General features: G+C 37.6%; 1 protein-coding gene across 1 annotated transcript in view; it reads right to left on the reverse strand.

Annotated features, from left to right (window-relative positions):
* Positions 1-294: 294 nt before the first annotated feature.
* Positions 295-22,091, reverse strand: part of PNISR (PNN interacting serine and arginine rich protein) — a 29,111-nt gene continuing 7,314 nt past the window's right edge. Inside the window, exons 2-12 of the mRNA XM_065400658.1 lie at positions 21,492-21,598; positions 19,386-19,571; positions 16,186-16,409; positions 12,372-12,558; positions 11,981-12,171; positions 10,824-10,961; positions 9,704-9,803; positions 8,934-8,987; positions 7,358-7,528; positions 1,794-2,895; positions 295-1,554 (exon numbers count right to left, since the gene is read on the reverse strand). Coding sequence (XP_065256730.1) covers positions 1,524-1,554; positions 1,794-2,895; positions 7,358-7,528; positions 8,934-8,987; positions 9,704-9,803; positions 10,824-10,961; positions 11,981-12,171; positions 12,372-12,558; positions 16,186-16,409; positions 19,386-19,571; positions 21,492-21,579 — 2,472 coding nt within the window. The 5' untranslated portion in view covers positions 21,580-21,598 and the 3' untranslated portion in view covers positions 295-1,523. The remainder of the gene's footprint in view (positions 1,555-1,793; positions 2,896-7,357; positions 7,529-8,933; positions 8,988-9,703; positions 9,804-10,823; positions 10,962-11,980; positions 12,172-12,371; positions 12,559-16,185; positions 16,410-19,385; positions 19,572-21,491; positions 21,599-22,091) is intronic.

The following is a 22,091-nucleotide window of genomic DNA, read 5'->3' on the forward strand; positions in this document are numbered from 1 at the left end:
GTTTTTCCTCCAGCGTTGGAACACATTGCTGTTTCTTCAGTTGAGCACCAGATGAAGTAGGTGCCTTGCGTTTAGGGGCCATGTTATACAGTACTAAAAATACATACTGTCTCTTTAAACAGTATAGGCACAGTAGAATCTCACTCAGCACAGCGAGATGCGCACAGTGAGAGGCACAGGGGGACTGAGTACTGTAGTGGGAACAGCAGTACTGTAGTGGGAACAGCAGATTTGCTTCTCCCATCTCACACTCACTCTGGGGCAGACACAACTTTTTTTTTTTTTTTTGCCAACCCTCCAGGGTTATTATAGGGGAGAACCTTATCACAGGCCTAAAGACATGCTGTTGCTGTCAAGTCCCCCCCAAAAAATATTTTAGTGGGAACAGCAGATTCGCGTCTCATGCTGGTGGAATCGCCCGCACTTCCACCCCCTGACCGCGCAAAGCTGAAATTGCGCATGTTAAATGTGCGTAATATGCGACAGACCTGTATAAACCTTTCATACTTTTTTTTTTTTTTTTTTTAACTGAACAGATAATATAAGATCTGGACTGAAAACCAAATGCAGTGCATCACGGAAGCTGTATTCCACAGTAGTGTATCTTAAACTTAATTGTAGCTGATTGGAAAAAATAAATAAAAAATAAAAATCTACGCATTCCCAAATGTCTAAACTGTCAAGATAACCAACTCTTCACAAAATTCTCACTTCTTAAGAGAACTGATAGTCTATTGAGAGCAGCGTATTATCCATTATTCTATATTCCAACCAGTATTAAGTAGCATTTGAACTCAAAATAGAAGTGGTTGATTGAGGAATATAGTTCCAAAGCTGAACATTCATGGTGCACATGATCAGTTACTTGCACATATTCCTAATGGTGCTCGGTTGGGTTTAGCATATCTCATATTACAGAATGATCCATATTTTACACACACAGCATATGTTACTTGATAGTCCAAAAAAGAAGGAGAACTGTAAAAAGGTTAAGACATTTTCATCTAAAGAAAAAAATAATTAGAAGTCTATTCCTTTTTCTCCCCAACCCCCACCCAATTGATTAATCTTAACAAATCCCTGGACCAAAACAAAAACAAAAAACCTCACATAGTTTGAAAAACGATAGATGTTAAAAACTTTTTTCAAAGTACAGCTGCCTTTTAAAAAAAGTACTATCTATATTTTAATACGTAAAATTAAGGTGCAAGAATTTTAAACAAAAATGAACTAAAGAGCTTTATTGACATCACAGTACATTCAATAGTAATTTTAAGAACATTACAGCTGAAAGAGAATGGCATGTTTTATATTCTTATTAAGCACTACTGTTTCTGAAAAAATTGCAATACAAAGAAATCCTATTATTTAACTGAGCAGCATTTGGAAAAAAATACACCTATTTACAGTTTAAAAAAGGATTCTGGTTTCACCTACACAGCCACAATGTGCCTCTATAATGAGACAAGCCCTTAAAACTCATGGAATTTTTTAATGTCATATCACTGGTGCCACATCGTTCCTCAGCGTTTACGACGAGGAGGGGTGGTTGACCTGAAAAATAAAGGGAAAGGGGAAAAAGTTAATGGGGAAAGACACTCCGCCCCAAAACCACACATACTTCAGGCTTAACAATTAGTAATTTTAAAAGACTTCCCAAAATTACTTTTGCCCAAGACAACAATCAACAAATACCGAATTTTATTTAAAAAAATACTTTTATATGTTGTACACAGGAAGACGAATAGTAAAAAAAAAAAATAATCAGACAAAATACTTAAAAAGTATACTACCTTGATCGTGACTTAGACTTGTGTTTGCGGCTTGCCTTCTTACCAGACCTTTGAGATTTCTCCATGGATCGTGACCGACTATGCTTTGATTTCTTAGCCTTCTTTTCTTTGCTGCTTCCTGGTGATTCAGAACTGCTCCTGACACTAGATTCAGAGCCTGAATGTCTTTTACTATCTTTGGTAGAACTTTTTTTGCTTTCCTGTCTAGAATCCTGTCTTAAAATTTTAGCAGACATTGAATTGCTGCGAGAGAGAGCTCTTTCACTATCTCTTTTTCTCTTTAACCTACTGTCATCATGATTGCCAGACTTACTGTCTTTTTCTTCTTTTCTTTGCTTCTCTTTTCTTTTCTCCTGGTCTCTCTCCCGTTCTCTGTTCTTTTTCCTATCTTTATCTATGCTCCTACTTCGTTCCCTTTTCCTCTCTTGATCTTTACCTTCACCCTTGTGCTTGTGCCTATTTCCACTAAGACTTCTATGCTGGTCATCACTTTTACGCCTATCTCGACTCCTGCTGCGACTAGCACGACTAGCTCGCCTATCCCTTGAGTGACTACTGCTTCTACGCTTCTCCCAACTTCTTTCCCGGGAAGGACTACGATTTTTTCGTCTCTCCCCCTTGTCCATGCTATTTCTACTAGACCGTCTCCTTTCTCTTATCTTTTCCCTACTTCTACTCCTCTCTCTCCTATTTCTATGAGAATAACTCCTACTTCTACTGCGCCTAATTTTATGTGATGGAGATCTACTGTGACTACGTCTCTTCTTCCTTTTAGGAGAGGAAGACCGTGAAGAACTGCGGCTACTACCTGAGCTCGTACTATATGATGTACTAGACACAGTACTGCTGCTACTACTGCTTCTACTGTTGCTGCTAGTGGTACCACTACTAGAACTTCTTGACCTACTCCTTCCTGTTCTCTCTTTTTCTTTAACCTCTTTTTTGGGTTCTATATCTGGTGCAGTTTCACCTGGAGATCTTTTCTTTTCATTAAACACATCCTCCGTTTCCTTCGCTTCCTGTGGTGCTGAATTGCTATTTTGCTCTTTATTAATGAATTCATTCATCTCTTTTGCAATTTTTTCATTTTGTAGTTTTTCTTCTGGAAAAGCATATGAAAGAAAAAAAACAGAAATAATGCCAAATAACATGGTACAGATACATGGCAAGAGAACAAATGTGCTGTCTTTCTTGGCTAAGGAACAAGTTCCCAGACCACCTTAGTCATTTTTAGAAAACAATTCACTTGCCACTCCTCACTACACCATCATCTTAAAAGTTCCTGGATGACTTTTGCATCTTCTTTTAACTCCCCCATGCTTAATACTGTTTAACATACAGGATTTAATTCACAAGCCTGTAATGACAGGGAGCTGCATGGGATGACCTAATTTTATGACACTATAATTTAGAAGTGATTTCTAAAACCTGCTTTCTGAATTTTTTTTTTTTTTTTTTTTTTTTTTTTTTAAAGGCGAAACAGGAGATATTTTTAACACTTTTGGATGCTATTTTTGTTTACATAACAAGAATTTTGGCAAGTGATTAATTTATACTTTATGTTCGTATTTTAAATATATCTGGACTTGATGCATATGGGTAAGAGAAACCATTCTGTTTCCATGACGACAAAATCACCTCAAAGCGATATGTACTGCAAGATGTGTTAACTTCTCCATTCCACCCTGACGGACCACATCTCTAGGAAAGGATAGTAGAGACTCCATACTCACTCATTCAATCATTAGGTTCTTTGTTGAGACTAATTAGCAATGTTGTGGAGGGAGAGGGGGCATGGTTCTAGTGGACATCTGTCCACTAGAAACAAGACTAAAGGCTTGTCTATACATGGAGTTGATCCTAAGTAACTCCATGTATTGATATTTTCTGGAATAAGCGTGTTCACACATGGAGTTAATCAGGAACAACTCCATGTACAGAATCAGAGGGGTAGCCGTGTTAGTCTGGATCTGTAAAAAGCAACAAAGAATCCTGTGGCACCTTAAAGACTAACAGATGTATTGGAGCATAAGCTTTCGTGGGTGAATGCCCACTTCATCAGATGCATGACATTCCCATGCGTCTGACGAAGTGGGCATTCACCCACGAAAGCTTATGCTCCAATACATCTGTTAGTCTTTAAGGTGCCACAGGACTCTTTGTTGCTCCATGTATAGACAAGCCTTCAGCATACCAGACTGCTGACAGATCACTACCAGTATGGACCAAAGTCAAACTGGTGACATGAAAGTAAAAGAAGGTTATATATCCCATTTCCAAGTTCCCCAAATCATCCAGATCTTCGATATATTTTATTTTAAAATAGCCCTTAAGCAAGAAAAATAAATACTTATGAATTTTATAAGGTTTTTCAGTGCATTACACACATTTTAAACATATTAAAGGATTAAGATACCACCATTTGAGGGGTAAAAATTAATTTTAGAATACTTTTTCCCCTTCAATATAATTTTTTTTTAAATAGCAGAACAAGACACCGTTACATTAAATGCATACATTGCCAAAAATCTCAGCTATCCAGAAAATCTGTAAGTGCTCACCTTTTACAATTCAATTATAATCAACTCTGATATACAGCACACACAGATATGGAGTAACAAGATATGTTTGTTTCAGCTGCATGTTGAAGAGGTTAAAGGTTGCCCCCCAAAATTCTACATAAAACTGAGTCAGCTGTACCTCACTGAACACAGATAACGATTACAGTTGTGATCCAAAAATGTACTCAACCAGGGTAAAGCACTTCTGTTGCAATAAAGCTTTTTTTGTCTATTTATGATAGGAAACATCCATTTACTGCTCTATCTGGTGATAATTTAGTCTGGCTAAATAGCTATGCACAACTCCATTGTTTGCTTGCTGTGACAGTTTAAATGGCAAAGTGAATACCTCAGAAGTGAAGTGTTTTCTAGCTAATGGGCGTGGGCCCACAGCTTTAATATTGCCTTTAAGTGGGGAATATTACATGATGAGCAGAAAACTAAACAAAAATAGTATTGTTTTCATGTAAATATCCTAATATAAATACAAATAAAAGCAGGGGAAGAGAAACTGAAAATTGAAAGAGGCAAGATGGTTTCTAAACAAAAAGAATTTAAAAGCCACACAAAACTTCGTTTGAGATACACGAACACACACTTACTTATTGCAAGAACTGCCTTATGAAGAGACCACCTTTTACAGGGGTGGGAAAAAGACCAGGAGAATGAAGTGATTTGGAAGAGTTTTTGGATCATTTTCACTTCAAGCTTCACAAAAAAAACCACCTTCTTGAATATTTAGCAATGACAAAGGTTCTGTGTTTGCTCGTGTTTAACTAGAAGTAATCGAGCAGGCCAGGAAATTAATATTATAAAGGACCACCTAGACAACAAATTTAAAATAACCTTTCAAAATTCCATAGTTTCAATATTTTTCCTCAGGGAGACCTCTTCTCCCTCATGTAACCACAATACAGAGCACTTCCACATTCCTCTCCCTTGATATATGCATTTAATACACCTAAAGAGAGGAATGGAAACTAAATGTTGAGATATCACACCCCTTTATGAAGGAATGGCTGATCCAGGTCAGCTTTCAGGCCTTTAAACAAAGAGGAGAAAATGTCCAACTTCAACACAACAGGAAATAAATATGCCAGTGATACACTGTTTGAACTTTAACTGCCTTGCCCCCATCAGATCCTGACTGAAGTAATGAATTGCCAACAGCCCCTTTTTTTAAGCAAAATGATTGGTAAACATTATTCTCTGCCTACATCCAGTGGACTTACCCCACTCTGAGACTTAAGTGAGCCTCTCACCCATGCATGTACCAATCACGATTGCTCTCCAGGCAGGAAACACAGAAGTAACCCCAGCACATTTTCTTGTGCTGTAACCATCATGCATGAGGGGGGACTTAATATCCAAAGTGTTAGGAGAGGTAGGCCAGAGAGAGCTCTGATCAAGGCTATGTTCTCAGAAGCTATAGTTGGAGTGACTGAATGTGAAAACTGGAACCGACACCAAGTTATGAAGACACACATATAAACATACCTAGTTGCATAATCTGAGGTCCTGAAAGGAACATTTTAGCAGAGTATCTAACCTGGAAGTGTTTCCTGCAATGGGACAAGGAACTTTTGGCTGGTTTTGAGAACCCAAAAACCCAAAGGAACTTCTTACTGTTTGAGTGAATGAGTATGTGAATGCAGGCCTCTTGCAGAATTCCTTCTATTTGACTTGCTGAATCATGAACAATTGAGTCTCCGAAATTAGATTGGCACACAGAAAACAGTTCACTTTCTTCACATTTAGAATAGAGTGGAATCTAATAGGTGCCTTAGGCTACAAAAAGCAGTGAATATATCTCTACATCTGCTTTAAGAAATTGCAAATCCTGGGTCTTACTTTCTTCAAGGCTTGAGCAGTCACAAATCACTCCAAACCAAAATTTCAGCAGTTTGAAAGAAGATAATCCCTCTGGCTGAGGACTGTTCAGCTTTCTCTTAGAGACCCAAGTTGCAGTATGATTTTCTTTGGGGGAAGAGGGGGAAAAACCCTAAGGCAAACAAGCAACATAAAAGTCTAACTATCCACAAAGAAGCATCCTATGCTAATCTAGGCCTAATGGAGTGACAAGAGAAAAATTCTAAAAAAAAAAAAAAAAGGCAGGAAAAGGGGGAAATCCCCAAAAAATCATAGCTTATCCAGCCACCAAGTTTTCACCATCTAGTGAGAGACAGAACCAGACTGCCCCTTTGAAATGGGGAGTGACATCACAAGAGTTATAATATTTTTCATGTATTTAGAATGTATATATAAAATTCTTCATCTGCACAAACTCTTTTCTTCATCCACTAGTAGGCTGACATATACGCACTGTGTAGCCTGACAAATAGGTTTGGAGAATGGTTCTCAACCTGAGAACACTTTGTAAATGTATACTCTATTTCAAAGATCCTTGTGCAATGCAGTCCTTGTAAAATTCATTCGCATGTGAAGGGACAACATAAGGCTTATGTCCCACTTTAAAGAACAGTGGAGAAAAGGCTTCACATGGTCCCTCTCCATAGGGGTGAATTTTACCCTAAATCAGGATTGATATTTTAAAGGAATTTACTTTTGAAAACTATCTGTAGAACCCTGCACATACAGAAAATTTGTATCTGCATCTGATCTGCAAAAACGATTTGTGGATATTTGCGGATATAAATCAGATATCCATGGATTTGCAGGGCTCTATCTGTTGTAATTTGCTCTTTTAAAACTGAGAAAGTAAATAAATAGTCTATGAAGAACATATATAATGGATCTTACAAGCAGGAAAGAAAAAAAAGGGACACAAAACCAGTTTTTGGCAAAGTATCTCAAACACATTTTTGAGCAAAACTTTAGAATTAAGGAACATCATTTTTATATAAGGCTCCATATGTTTTAGCCTGAAAATAAATAAATAAATTAGTGGAATATATATATATATATATATATATATATTCCACTAAGTTGTAAAATGTATGTATGTATATGTTTTTATAGCAGGAACACATTTAAATGACTTACCTTCTAGCTGTTTTTCTAGTAATAGTTGCTGTTCTCTCTCTTTTCTCCAAAATGCTTCCTGTTTTTGCCTGATTCTGTGTCGTAGTTCCTCATCATCAGTATCAGATGATTCAGAGCCTCTGTCACTCCTCTCATCTTCACTGTCTCCTGATCCATAACCACCCAGTCCACCTGCGTGCATAAAGCCCAGTCTATCACGAGGAAAGATTAAGCCTTGTTCTTAATATTTCTGTGGGGCAAAGAGGAGAGTACATTGCCCTTCTTTCACTTTCTCTTCTCTGAAGAAGCCACTTATTCTGAGGGAAGTGCCAATGCTGGTTGACTGGAGTGTTCAAGGCCCCCATTTCTGTACTGGTGCTTATTATCTGGGTTTACTCCTTCTGGAACAGCTTGTCTATTTCTCAGCAAGCAACCACTGTGATCATGGCACTTTTCTCATTGTATGGAAGGGCAAAAAAAGCTCCATATAGAGCCAGTAACAATGCCTTCCCATGTATCAGCAAGCACACAGACAAAGCAGTGAAATGCCTGGGACCCTGTCCCTGAAGACATCTCTGCAATGACTTCGGCAGCCTTCAGTTGTCCAGGGCTTAGAATTCCTGAATGCCATATCAACTTTTCTACTGTGGTTTAGAAAATACTGTACGTCAAAAGGTACAGAGATGGAATAGAAATGGACTTCCCTTGCCCCCAAAAGAAAGATCTGAGTATATACTGGACTGATACAAAGTAACCTTAAACATCTGACACAGAGGCATTTTACTTTCTTTCCATTTGAGTTTCTCTTAATCTTTATTACAATTAGTTTAAAAACATCTGAATAATTGGGACAGAGAACATTTCACCTTATGTAAAGGAGTTCAACAAAGTTCACAATATCGTGTAATCAGCACATGATCATTGACATTTTATTGTAGCACTGCTACTAGACTATGGTAAGATGACAACATTGGGAAAGAGCTTTTCCTATTACATCTCAGAATGCAATTCTACGTTTCACATCCTGTACATCTTCAAATTGATAATCGTGGATATGGGAGCTTTAGTAAGTGTGTAGTTTTTCAATGAAAGTATAAATTTATTCTAAACATTTGAAAAGGCTTTTTTTTGCAAACCAGAGCTTTACATTTTTATCAGTTATTTTGTCAACTGTTACCCACGGTTAACATAGGCTGGACCAAAACGGGAGTAATGCATAAAAATAGTCATCTTCCTTCAAAAAGATTGTAGTTTGCTCCTGGAACAATTCAAAAACCATCCTATTAAAATTAGTTATCGAGTAAACTATCCAGCCAAAAAAAAGTAAGTGTACTTCTCATGTGTTTACCTAGTTTACAAACTTAGGCAAGATTCTGATACTCTACTCAAATGATTAGTTCCTTACTCCACAAATTATCCCTCTGAAATCTGTGAGATAACTTGTAGAGTAAGGTTCTACCCAACATGAGTAAAGGTAGCAGAATGACCCTTAATTATTAGGGTAATTACAACCTAGTTTCAACACACAATTTCTGGAAATGCAAGGTAAGAGTGATCTCCCCATTAAGCCCCTCTCAAAAATAAGGAACATACTTACCGAGCCCAGTGAGGGAAGCCAGTGCACTGGACTGTGCCAGCTGTTTTGCAGGAGCTTTGTATCACATCAACAACAGGAACAACATGTTAACACAAATAGCCACGATTTCATAGTCATGAGAGTCTATGGTATTGTTAAATCTACTACTATTGCTGTTTTTTGGAGGGAGAGAAGAAACATTAAAAACGTATCATCCATTTAAAACCAGTCCTAGATTTTCTCACCATGTAAAAGTTTCACATTATAAATGTGAGTTAATAGTCACTTGCAAACCACAAATCTATATTCAGAGATCCGTTTCCAAGTTACAGCATCTGCATATATATTTCAAATACCAGTATTTACATATTTAATTTTACTCATAATTGTATAGAAAAAAAAATCACCTGCTGTTATATATAGAGTGGCTTGTTAACAGTGAAAGAAAATGAGCTACTTGAGGATTCATATTTGTCTCTTTTCATTTCTGATCAACTAAAAGTTTGAGGTAAAATGATAGCATTAAGAAATAGATATCTACACTGCAATAGCCATTAACACAGAGATACCATCATAACTAAAGAAATGAATTATATGAAAGAAATGGAATAACTGAAGTAACTCACAATACACTGCACAGGACAACAGTATATGATTACTGGATTTGAGCTCTAGCAAATCAGATGCATTATATATTGATTGCTCTTGGGAACAGTTGCTATGGAGTAAAATGTTCTAAAAACATGCAAATATAAAATATTCACTGAACAAACTAAAAAAGAAAAGCATACCTTTAGTTGCTTTACGATGTACGTCTTTGGCTACATAATAAATTTCTTCATTTGTGACATCTAAAAGAATCTCTGTCAGCAGCAGTTTTGTCAACATCATCTGAAGAAAATAATTTTAAACAACACTGGAAGCATAGTATTTGGACCAAATTCTACACTTTGTTACACATATGCAACCCTACTGCTTTGAACGGGTGTAAAAGCATAATTTGGTTCCTTTTACTTAATTATTTTTTCTATACAAAAGATCAGTTAAAATTAGGACTCTGAAGTAGTTTGGAAATCAAGTCCAATTGAAAAAATCCAAACAATCTGTACTCTCACACTGACCTATAATCATAAGCATTTCACATACAAAAGCAGGGTATGAAATCCCACTATTACAGATTGTACAATTACTTAATTTCATTAAAATAAAGTGCATGCATACGACTTCGCAGGTTTGGGGCCTTAAATACCAGGACTTCAGTTGTAGAGGGTTCAGAAAGAACCACAAAAACCTATACGAGTCACCTGAAATAGCTTTTCTATACATAGGAGACAGAGACCCTCCAATGAATACTAGGTCATAGTGGGAAACAAGCTCCCATTTCTCATCGTGCAACACCACAAAATATTGCACGTCAAATAATTTTAATTCTTTGATAGAAAAGTTGCTGCTAGCCCAAGACTAAATCTTGCTATTCTTGGGCTTTAAGAAACTGTATTTTTAGCAAAAAGTAGATGATCCGGGGGCGGGGGGAGGGGGGTTTGGAATGTTAGAATAAATTCCAAGGAAGAATGATAGAATTATTAGTGGACGAAGACCAGTGAGGTGGGCAAAAATGCATGGTAAATAATTATATTGTGTTTCTTTACATCTTATCAGATAGCTCTTGACTTCACATATATGGTATAGTACACACACGTATGTAAGTATATTCTCCCCTATGTGGAAATGCTATCCATATGTTAAACTGGAGACACATACGACTCCATATATAATCCCAGTACAGTATACAATCTATGTTATATATTTATTTAAAATGTCAGGCATAGAAAAGCACAACTACTCTTTTATGCCTAAAGCCAGAAAAATACGTATAGACGAACACCCTTTTGAGAGAACTGTTATTTATACCATTTGATACTCCTTTTCTTCTTCTGTCATTTCTGGTTCACTTTGCTCCTCTTGAGGAGCAGGAGAGGGGCTCCTACTAACTTTTCCAACACTTGCAGCTTCTGTGTTTTCGATGTCGTCTTCTTCCTCATCACTGTCCTATAAGAAGGACATTGCATACTTTAGGACTAATTCATAATTAAAACAAGGAAGTTTCTATTTATGGTTCTCAACAGAAATTGAAATACAGCACTTCAGAATGAAGCAAAACAGCCCTCCAAACAAGTAAGTGATCCCCCTTCCCACTCTGCAAGCCCTTGGAGCCAGAAATCCAACCATAAATCACCAGCTGCAATGCAGGTTTGGTAATCCTCAGATGGACCGTCAAATCAGTATTTTCAGAGGACAAGCCATGGTGGGTCTTTTTGGTTAGGACACGCAAAGCTGTTCTTTGAGGCAGGGTGTGGAGGATATAATGTGAGGGGATCAACGTAGACACTTTTTCCCCAAGTGAACGGGATTTATGCATGGATTGCAGGAATCTGACTACAGGATCCAGAGAAAGGACCCTCACCCAACAACCTAGGATATTCGTCAGGCAAGGCAGCTGCCCAAGGAGAAAAACTAACGGCTCTCGACTGCTCACCTGACCCCTCTGTGTCCAGAAAGGCCACCTATGCAGTGGTCTGGTCACTGTAGGATACGTATCCAGCACTGCAAATCATTTAGGAAGAACTACCACAGACACAAGGCTACAGCATAAGACTCTCTAAATTGGTTCATTTTGGCAAGCATGGATGCACTGGTACATTTGTACTCAAACTAGTCCAAGTACAAACAGTTCAATTCTTTACCATAGACACCTCCCTCCTAGTCTATGCCAATTACCAATTTATGTAAACAGAAAATAAGAGCCAATTTTATCACTGCCTCTTTGCTATTACAAACCAAGTAAAAATAAATATTCTTTAAGCTATGCTTAAATTTTTGCCCATTATCTAGCAAGAATTTACAAAGGTCAGGTAAGTGGCACTGCAGTTGACACAAACTTAATTTTTAACATGAGTAACAAATAAGTGTTGTAGATAAAGAGAAACTATTTTTCAGGTTAGAGAGAGAAATGTTAAGATCTTTCAGGAAAATAGATATCTAGATCAAAAGTGAATGCTTCTACTTACAAATTTACTTTTCTGAGGTAACCGTGGACCATCTCCTTCTTCAGCTTCCTCACTTGCTTTCTTTTCTTTTTTAGACATCTGAGACCGTTGCTGTTCCATTCTCTCTTTTTCCAGCTTTTTCTGCTTTTCTCGTTCCATCTTTTCCAGACCCTCACGAATCCAAGCAGGAAGGGTTCTACGTTTCACAGCATCTGCATGCCAGAGATTTATAGTTTTGTCAGAAGGAAAAAAAATAAAAAGATACATCTTTCTCACCCAATTAGAATTTTTTGTTGTTGCTATTATTAAGTTGTAATTACAGATTTCAAATGTTACATTTCTTTTTACAATGAAAACCATCTCTGAAATCATGTTTTTGGGTTTTTTTCATTAAAGTGTGGTTAACATGTACCAATCTGTGGAGGCTCCTGCTTCACAGGCATCGCGATGGGTGAACGTTGACGGTCTCTGAACGAGGGCCTTTCCCTTCGGTTCTGGGGAGGCGCTGAAGGTGCTGGGGGACCTGGTGGCCCTGGTGGTCCTGGCTGCCAGTAAGGTGGATGAAATCCACCTTGGGGTGGACCAAAAGCCGCCCCATGCTGAAAGAGTAATGCAGTTCATTTTTCTTCACATTTAATACAATGCACTCTAAACTTATTCCTTGGGCTCCACATAGCATGTGTGCACGCACATGTGTATGTAAGTGAAACAACAGAAATCCAGGCAAATTGAAATCATGGATTTTTCTACCTAAGTATGGTCTTTCTACCTGTTTTACTGTGGTCCCCAAAATCTAAAGTGTCATTTTTATTTAAAAAGTCACTATTATTTATTTAAGAACTTCTGGTTTTGAAAATAGTTTTTAGAATGTAAACCAATGCATAGACACCATAATGAATGTATGAATGGGCTGCAGACAACCCCTTTTCACAACCTCTCAAAACTGAAGTCTGATACCCATCTAGCTGCTGTCAATATTAACCAATTCACTATCAACTATCATCAGCATACTCAGTTAAAGCTGGGGTGCACAAAGTAGCACGCAGAGTCCTGAAGTGTTGACATGCAATCACTCTCTCCCTATAACTACAACTTGAGGACAAAGGTGAAAAGCTCCAACTTTTTGTTGCTTGCTGCTGGACTTCACCTGCAATCTCCACTCATCTATTGAGGATGTTACAAATAAAACGATATATTATGGCTGATCAAAATAATGCATACATTTATATGCAAGTTTGGTATAGTTCTTGCATTCCTACCAAGTTGCCATGCAAGTCAGAGTTGCAAAGCTGTGGCACAGATGAGTGCATGTTATAGTTGGTTCCTAGAAATAGCCATTGAAACCATTTAAAAGGATGGCATATAGGTATAAGGCTGCAAGCATCAAATATTTTATGACAGGGTGATTTAAGTCAAAATTATTAAATTGCCAATTTTCAGCATGATTTAAACAAGCAGGACCTTGATTAAAATGGATTATTTTAATCTTGTTTTGCATTTGTACTTCTTAGTTATTTTCTTTAAAAAAAGGTTGATTCTCATTGGTTGGTAACCATTAAAACATGCTGATTTGCAACTACATATACCCTTTACACTAAATTTGATACTACTTTTTGTTAACCAGGGGACACACTATATCTATGCACATTTATTTAAGCAATTATATAGCTTAATTTTTTACATTTTTTATTATGTTTGAAATGGTACCTATTATATGGATGATACGTTTCTTATTTACTACGTTCATTTTTATGTGTGATTTGTGTCAAGCTCTAATTGCATGCAAACTGCAATTCAATTAAAAATGCACAAGAACAGCATTTTAATTTTTTTTATTAGTTAACTAAAACTCCCTTAAATGTGCTGGATACATAAAAACAAGTTCATCAAAACATGTTTTGCATTTAAAACTGATTATTAAGAAAAGTACTATATTCTGTCCATGACTAGTCCTACTAGGCACTACAACAATACAAATAAATAAAAATAATAAGAGTTATCTGTAGTTAATAAATTGAACTGATTGTTTCGGGTTGCCATGTCCTTCAAGATTTTAGAACTAGTAGAACTCATTCTCTCACACGGAGTTTTTATTCACAGACTGGAAGAGGAAAACAAACTTTTCTTCTTTTTCAACTCCAATCAACTTTTTAAACTTTGAATGAACTAGTCATTGAACTATCTGAATAATCTGAAATGAAGAAAATATCTGCTACTACTATCAAAAGCTGGCTTAGTACTTCAACAAACTCTGGTTCCAGGTGCTTAGGCAACGACTTCCGCCAGCTCAGTATGTGATTTTCTTTAAGATTTTGGCAGAAAACATGTTCTGTTTAATATTTATAAGCAGTTCAGGATTTAACACAGGTTGTCTTAATTTGAAATAGGTTTATTTTAAAAAAGAAAAATGTTTTAAATTTAAATTAAAAAATCTGATTTTTTTCCTCTCTTTTTAAATCAATGTTTTATTATATTCTTTTGGTTATTCAAATAACAGACATTTAGTACTTCCAATGTAATTTTAAAGATAGTAGCATTTACTGCATCATCTGCTACAAAGTGGACTTTCAGTACCATTTTTACAGGATTCTGAGAAGTTGTCTATAAAACTTTGTCCAGTAATAGCAGACAGAAGACTTTTATAGCCTAAAGTATTTGAAAATGGATGGCTCACCTCACATCTAACAATGATGCCGGACACTAAAATTTAAGAGTAGAGAAATTAGGATAGAAAATAGAAATAAATTCCTATACCTTTTGTCAGTCTTCCCCACAGATTTCTATTGTCTGTGAATATGAGGTAGATGTTCCAAAAGGTAATGTGTGTTTATAATTTATTGTAACAGGTTTGAGCATACAATACCATTGAAAATTGGGGGGGGGGGGAAATCTAGAGTAAATTCTTTGGATATAGACTTGGACAATATCCCTCACTGTAATACTTACAAAAAAATCTATTCTTATATACACTGCACATAACGTGTTTGCAAGAGTAAAGAAAAAAATTGGATGTGAATTTTTTTTTTAAATAATTGTTTATTCATAGACTCACAGAAGATAGACATGGAAAAGATCAATTGGATCCTCCAGTCTATCTCCCTGCAAATGCAGGGCTATTCCCTATAGCAGGGGTTCTCAAACTTTTTCTTGTTGAGGCACCCCTCAACATGCTATAAACACACCAGGGCCCAGCGGGGGCCGGGAGGAACTTGGGGCTCTGGATCAGGGGGGACCCTTAGGCATAGGCATAGTTTTACTTCTATTGGGGGGTGGGGAGTGGAGGGCAAGAGCTGGCGGGGCTTGAACCAGCTCCATACATCGGGGTCCAGGAAGGGAGTGCCACCTCCACCCCCCGACTCACTCAGGAGGCCACCCAGCCTGCCTGGGCTGTGTGGGGATGCAACCAAAATATATAACTCAAAGGGGGAGGGGACTCAGTTCAAAAAGGTTGAAAACCGCTCAGGATGCAGGGAGGGGATAGCTAGGGGATGTGTGCAAGCAGGGGAGTAGCTTAGGGTGCAGGCAGGAGGTAGTAGCTAGGGGCTATGTATGGGCAGGTGGGCGATTCCAGTGCAGCTCCCAGCTTCGGGGGGAGGGAGCGGGGGGGAGGGAGGAGGTTTGCCGGCTTCAGCCCCACACCGCTCCTGGCTTCAGAAGCTTGAGGGGGCGGGAGAGAGTGCGCTAGCTTCAGCCCCGCGTTACTCCACTCTGGGGTGGGGTGGCCACCAACTTCAGCCCTGCGCCGCTCCCAGCTTCAGCGCTGGGCTCGGGGCACTGGGTTTCAGCCATGGGGCTCTGCGGATCCCCTGAAAGGGCTCACGGATCCCCAGTTGAGAACCGCTGCCCTATAGTACATTCTCTAGTATATTTAGGTATATTATTTTCTTAACTTTATTTAATGCTCCTTTCTTTTACACAACTTTGTCAAGTTAATTATATACTGGAAAACACTGAGTCATTTTAATCTTGCACATAACCACTTCTCATTATTTGTACGGAAAAAATCTTGTTTGGCCTCAGAACTGAAAACTCTAAAGTCTTCTTCTGTATGCATAAGGTATTTTGCATTGTGTTAAAATGTATCTTGGCTGCTAAGATTTAGCAGCTAACAGACTTCTTGTTTGTAGAACTGAAGAGTGACAGTCGCCGCTAGATATTCTTAGAGGAACACTTCCACAGAAGGGACTCTGTACGTCTACAATATTAAAGCAACAAATATGTTTCACCTGATAGTCAAACTGGTTCACTGGCCCCATTGCAAAGTTATCGGGTGGTCCCCCAAAGTTGTGATTGTTCTGGTTAAATATATGCCTGTTGTCAGGGGCAAATTCCCCACTATCCTGACTGTTGCTGTCTTCAGATGGAGGAACAATTTCCATTGGACCAGGGGCTGGAGGCATCCACTGTTGATCTGGAGGTGGATGTGGAGGTTGGTGAGGCATTCCCCATTCTGTTCAGGATTTAGAATAAAATTCAGTATGAAGTTAACAATGAGACTTAGCTTACAAACATTTATTATTTGTCTATCAATCTCATGAAGTGCCAAAAAACAAGACATTCAGCTTTTGTCTGATAAGGAGTCAGGTAGGTATAAACTGATATATAGTCATAGATTAGAGTTAGAAGGAGCCATTATAACCACCTAGTCTGATGAAGCAGGAAAAACGTGGTTGAATTATAACATATATCTTTCAGAAAGACATCCAATCTCTATTTAAAAATCTCCAGCAATGGAGAATCCACCACAATCTTGGGTAAATTATTCCTAGTCTGAATTTGTCTAGTTTCAACTTCTAGCCATAGGATCAAGTTATGCCTTTGTCTGCTAAACTAAAGAGCCCTCTAATATCAAATTTCTGTTCCCCATGTAGTTACTTATAGATGGTGATCAAGTCACCCCCTCCACCTACTCTTTGATAAGTTAAACAGATGGAGCTCCTTGAGTCTATCGCTCTATGGCAGGGCTTTCAAATCCTTTAATCATTCTCATGGCTCTTCTCTGAACCTTCTCCAATTTTGAAACATCCTTCTTGAAGTATGAACGCCAGAACTGGACATAGTATATCAATAGTTGTTAGAACAATACCAAATACAGAAGTAAGGCCAGTACCAAATACAGAAGTCCCTCATCCTGTCACTATGGCCTTTGTTCCTAGAAGCATGACTTTACATTTGGCTGTAGTGAAATGCATATTGCTTGCATCCATAAGAACATAAGAACATAAGAAAGGCCGTACTGGGTCAGACCAAAGGTCCATCTAGCCCAGTATCTGTCTACCGACAGTGGCCAATGCCAGGTGCCCCAGAGGGAGTGAACCTAACAGGCAATGATCAAGTGATCTCTCTCCTGCCATCCATCTCCATCCTCTGATGAACAGAGGCTAGGGACACCATTCTTACCCATCCTGGCTAATAGCCATTTATGGACTTAGCCACCATGAATTTATCCAGTCCCCTTTTAAACATTGTTATAGTCCTAGCCTTCACAACCTCCTCAGGTAAGGAGTTCCACAAGTTGACTGTGCGAAATCTGACTCACTGAGTCAGATTAAGAGGACAAGGCACTAACAGAACAATTATTTACCATTCCTCCAATCTTTGTATATTGTGCAAACCTGATTAATAATGATTTTGTTTTTTCCAGGTCACTGATAAAAATATTAAATGGCATAAAATCACCCAGGACCCCACTAGACACATAGCCACTCAATAATGATTCAACATTTCTATGTCAAGTTCTCTATGTTTACATTACAATGCAGAAAGTTAGTCAGAACAAAACTACCAAAAAAACAAAAACAAAAACCCTTAAACCTTGCAAACATTAAAGGCAATATTCAGTACTGCATATCTTAGAGGTGGCAGCACAGAACTTGAAGACCAGGAGTGGAAGGACTAAGGTGCCCTTAAGACACTTTGAACCTGGGGGCTACTCAAGGGGTAATTTAGACAGCCCTGAGGGCTGCCCTACTTATTGCAGCTTCCCTGTGGAAAGCAGCACTGCTCAGATTCTCTGCAGAGCGGCATACTGGAGCCATGACTGCCCTGGATCTTTAGTGAAAGAGGAAGAATGTGGTTAAGTCACTGAATTGGGACACTATACACCACATAACTTCTACCTTTCAAACCTGACATTCTACTCCACTTTGTTAAACATGTATATGTACCACAAGTGATTGTCTGAGATAGTCTAAATGAAAATTTCCATTCAGTTCACATAGGCACATTTGCCAAAGTGCCAACAGAACTTTGAGAAATCATTGTTTTAACGTTTTAAACATAATTCAGTGCACATGTGCAGATTTTGGGGTTTTTTACCCTCCCTTGTAGCTATAAAATCAAATGCAATTTTCACTAGACCAATAAAAAACCATCTACAGACTTAGAAACTGCATTCCTGCCAAATTTCAAATCGCCAATACATTCTGCAGATGTGCTAGATCTGTTTTTTTTAATTTGCAAAAGAAAATGTTTGCAAAATAATTCTTGGAAGTAAAACTGCAATTCTTCTACTCCTTCTGTTCTTGAAATCAGCTCTATTTTTTTTTTTTAAATGAAACTATCAGGACAAACATTTTCCTTGATAGGAAAAGAAATATACATTTCAGCCAAAAACTAAATTTTTGAGAAAGTTGTAATTAACTGAAAGTGACCCATTTTATTGTAAATGTTCAGTTAATCTTAACTATAGGCATCCCATGTGAGGTGCATATAATGGGTAGGGCAAGACCTGGGGAGAGCAGATAACCTCAAAAAGGAAGACACATACAATAAAAGTGTATTTCACAAGCAGACCTCTGCCCTTTCTGATCTCCAAGCTGTTGTGCCTTGAAAGGACACCACAGCAAGCATCCCACCAGCTAAGTGCTGGACAGAACTCATTCCATAACCTGTCAAAAACATTGCCCAAAACAGCTAAAAGGGTTGCAACAGAGTGACAATAGGTGCTCTCTTCCTCAAGAGCACATTGTGCCCTTCAATGCTCCAGCTCCTACCAACCTGGGAATAAGAAGGGAAACAAGTAACTGAATCCCACGGGGGGAAAACCAAACACAGGTGTTCACCTTCTATATTAAAATTCAAAGACAAAACCCAAAGACTATTATATATATATACACACACTAACTGGTGTCTATGAAAATTTCAGATGACTAGACTGTGCTATAAAATCTTCATGACTGTACTCTTTCCCATCCCTGAATCAGCTATTTGTTGAATGTAGACATCATGTTGTCAGAAGTAAGTGAATGATGCAATGGGAAGGGTGACACACACAGAAAATAGAGAAACAGAGGATAAATATAAATACATATTCACACATTCACCAAATTACCGAATAAATAATTAAAATATGGGAGGGGTTGGAGAGAGAGAGAGAGAGGGGTGGGGAAAAAAAAAAAAGAGAGCGAGAGAGAGAGACACAAACCTGGCTGCCACATTCTGTTGAAGTTGGGATCCCCCTGAAAATTACCATGGTTGTTTGGACCAGGCTCTATTCCGGAAATATCCTGTCCATTTGGCATCATTCCTTGTTGTTCTACCACGCTCTGCTGCCCCGAGGCTTCCCGTTGGGCAATCCATGCCTGGGCTAATGCAGCCCAGTCAATCTGGCCTAAAACAAATTTTAAAAACTTTACCATTTCAGTATTTAAACTTCCAAAATACAATTCTACTAGTGAGATATACATATATTCTCTTAATGGAAGGATCACTTTATTTACCTACAACTACCTTGCCCATGATTCATGGCATGTAATTAATTACATTTTTATTGCCGATTGCAAATATGTCAACGTGTATGTGCATACTGTTGCAGTGGAGTTTCTCTAAATGAATACTATATATACTGTTTTAGTTTTTCTATCATTACTTGAATGGATGGTAGTTATACTCCTGTTGAGAGTGAAGAATACAAATTCAGATTTTAAAAGGTGTAAACTCCGTAAATTCTATATTAGTGAAGTTAAGTTTAATGAAGATGTATAGTTAGAGCACATATTTGTAGTGTATGTTAAAATGATCTTTTATCTTCTTATAATGGCCTTTTGAGTTCCTACTCCTTTTTTGTTCCCTTTTCTCTGTCACTCCTCATTTTTACCTTGTCTATTCTCCCATAATGTTTTCTTAACTATTGTCTGTTCTGCTTTGAGATTGGACTTGCTACTTTTTTGTTCCACATTTTTTCTCCCACCATCACTCCTTGCATTAAAGCAAGAGACTAGCACAGGAACTAGAAGCAACTGGAAGTGTGCCAACAAACAGTAGGCAACAGGTACAATGTACTTCAAAGTGAATGACTATACATTAATTACTCCTGATTTAAGTTATCTATTTACAGATGTGTACAAACAGGAGCACAGAGTTTCATTTGCTAATCATCTAGTTTAAATGCACATTTTCCATTTTTCATGTATTTGTTGTCATATACTGTTGTGTTATTCTTATTTCATATATTATTTATGGAGGACATAACTTGTGTTTAGTCCTAATAACCTTTTGGCTCCACATGTATTTTGAGCACTTCTCTTTTTCTACAATTCTCATCTATATCAGTTTTAGTTCTGCAGAACATTAAAAAGAGTTATTTTAAAAATTATATAGTGTCTTACATCTGAAAAGGGACTTGCTTGTGGTAAAGATTTAAATAGACTCCAGGTCTCTGGGTCACTAGTCCTCTGCATTTCCCTCAAGACCATCTTTCCCCTACTGTATGTTACCTCACCTCTGTTATGCAATTTATCTTTACAAGAATAGGGGGGAAATAACTTACTTGGGGTTACACCACTGGTGAATTACCATAGAGCCATCAATTCACAAAGATACTGTTATAATAAGTATTAGACATCATAAAGTCAGCAAATAATCTCTAGGTAGAAGTGCAGTTGGGGATAGTTTATGCAACAGACAAAAACACAGAACTAAAGACATATGTGTCTGCCAGCATTCTGCACACTCTAGTTGGGCAGGGACCGTCTTACGTGTTTGAAAAGCATCTTGCACACCATTCACATTACTGTAACCAAAATAAATAATATATCCATCTACACAAAAACAGATTTCACTGAAGTGATTTTTAAACACATCTGTATGCACACTTTACCAGACAGGCATTTCCTAGTACAGCAGGTATTCTCAACTGCAAGGTTTCTCATGACTTAGCTTGGCCAAAAGCCAATGTTTCTGAAAAGAAAGGCCAAGAGCCATCAAGAATCACTAAGGCAACAAAAATCAAGAACAAATAAGGCAGACTAACTGTTGGGAATAGATTATAGTCTGTCAATACTTTATCAACCCAAGACAAATCAATTCACTTACTTGTACTGTACATATTAAAAATCAATTGGGGGATGGGGGGGGGAGAAGAGACACTAAGCATCATTGCGCCCAGAAGAGCATCAGAAAATACAATTTCTCAATAGCTGGTATAAGAAAGGAGTAACCACAGTCATGCTGTAATCCAAGGACTAAAATTCAGATTACAAAAAATAAATTAAATTGTATTTTGATAGCACAAATCTTGTTATTTACTTACTTGGATCTTGCTGATGCTGGAAGGACTGCATCCACTGTTGCTGGTTCAAAGGCCATTGCTGCCAAGGCTGTCCACCTTGATCCCACATCTTTAATTCTTTATATATTCTACATTTAATTAAAAAAATGGTTTTACATTTGAACTGATACTCAGGAAGCTTTACATACTTGAACCTATTACACAATTGCACAGAGACATTTAACTCCTGCAAAACCAAGTTGACAAAGCAGTATTGGTTTAATAATTTTAGCTGGAGGAAAATGCTAACTGTTCAAAAAATCAACTGAAAGAGGTTATTAAAAACAGCTGTGTACTGTTTAAACTCAACAACATTGTATGACTTCTGAAACACTAATATTCTTTCCCTAAAATTTTCATAAAGCATTTAATTACAAAATGATATGCAAGATGTGGTAATAAGTTTCTTAAGATAAAGTTACATGACAGCAATTTAAATAAAGTAAATATTAGATTACCACTGCACATTTAAGGAGTTATTTTTATAACTAGAACAATATTATCCAACTGATGCACTTGTGTGTTCTTTAAAAAACAGATATTATTATATAGACAGCATATCTTGTGGAGAAAGGTATTTTT

This window comes from Emys orbicularis, chromosome 3 (assembly GCF_028017835.1).
Source record: "Emys orbicularis isolate rEmyOrb1 chromosome 3, rEmyOrb1.hap1, whole genome shotgun sequence".
Taxonomy (NCBI): domain Eukaryota; kingdom Metazoa; phylum Chordata; order Testudines; family Emydidae; genus Emys; species Emys orbicularis.